Source organism: Cyprinodon variegatus, unplaced genomic scaffold (assembly GCF_000732505.1).
Source record: "Cyprinodon variegatus isolate N-32 unplaced genomic scaffold, C_variegatus-1.0 Scaffold899, whole genome shotgun sequence".
In the NCBI taxonomy this organism is placed as follows: domain Eukaryota; kingdom Metazoa; phylum Chordata; class Actinopteri; order Cyprinodontiformes; family Cyprinodontidae; genus Cyprinodon; species Cyprinodon variegatus.
In genome coordinates, this window is record NW_015151352.1 from 135,198 (window position 1) to 136,321 (window position 1,124).

Genomic DNA, 1,124 nt, shown 5'->3' on the forward strand with positions numbered 1-1,124 from the left:
TTTGCGTGTGCTGTGAACGTAGCATAAGGATCTCCATTAAGCATCAGCCATTGAGGCCAGAAACACTTTGAACAAAAGTGAATCTAAAATGCAGATTGTTTCTAGCTTAACTTGGCTATAAACATTTTACTCTAACCAGCCAATCAGAGGACAGAAAATGCTGATGTAGGGGCGGGGCCTCTAGCGTGAGGCAAACCTGAAATCTGATTGGTTGGAGAAAATGTTCCTCGCTAATGTTGTTAAGGTAACATCAGCAGCACTGCTGACTCTGAAGGCCCTGGGCTGATTAGATTGCCATAGCAACACACTGAGGCTGTATTCTGATTGGACAGAAAATACAGCAACTAGATAAATGTAATGAAACAGCGCAGCCAAGAGAAACACTTCAAAATTAAGAGAATGGATTGTTTGGAATAAACTAATACAGCTGGAAAGAAGAGAAAGTTTAGCTATGAATGTATGTTAGTGTTTCTGATTGATTTTAGGCCTGCAGTGAAGCCCTGAGCGCCCACCACATGTAATTAGATGATTATTAAGTTTAACTCTGCCACACACCTTGGTTTTGTATTGGTAGCTCCACTGTATTTCTTGATAGCCACCATGAAGCCACCAAATTCTCCTTTGTAGACCTTTGAGGTTGTTGTAGTCATGAATGGCTCTGTTTCTACATTCTTCAGTTCCTCTGGTTTAATTATTCGGATGTCCATGGTTAGGATTCTGGGCTTATTCACTGTGAAGACATTAAGACAGATGCTGTTTTCAGATCTTCAGATTATCAAAACAACCAGTTGCAAGAGCTTAGTTTATTTGTTCATTTGATTTTCATACTTCCCCCTTTAAAATTTCAGTCTTTTTTTATACTTTACTTCCAGGTTATGTAGGTTCAGATTAACAAATATTCAAGTTGTTTAGTTTTGTTTGAGTTTACATCTCAGTCTATTTGGATTTGATGAAAAATGGTTCAACCAGCTAAATGCTGAGCAGGTTGTTCGCTATTGTGCGACTATACCCACTTCTCCAGGGCAGGGGATTGAGGAAATTTGGGGCCCTAAGCAAAGACAGGCAGGGGGCCCTCTGAATGGAGAAGGCAGCACATAAAACAGACCCATTATCCAGATAGAGAA

The 1,124-nt window shown here is 40.1% G+C and overlaps 1 protein-coding gene across 1 annotated transcript in view; it reads right to left on the reverse strand.

Annotated features, from left to right (window-relative positions):
* mlkl (mixed lineage kinase domain-like) overlaps positions 1-1,124 on the reverse strand; it is a 23,430-nt gene that overhangs the window by 10,636 nt on the left and 11,670 nt on the right. Inside the window, exon 4 of the mRNA XM_015397960.1 lies at positions 556-730. Within this exon, the coding sequence (XP_015253446.1) occupies positions 556-730 (175 nt within the window). The remainder of the gene's footprint in view (positions 1-555; positions 731-1,124) is intronic.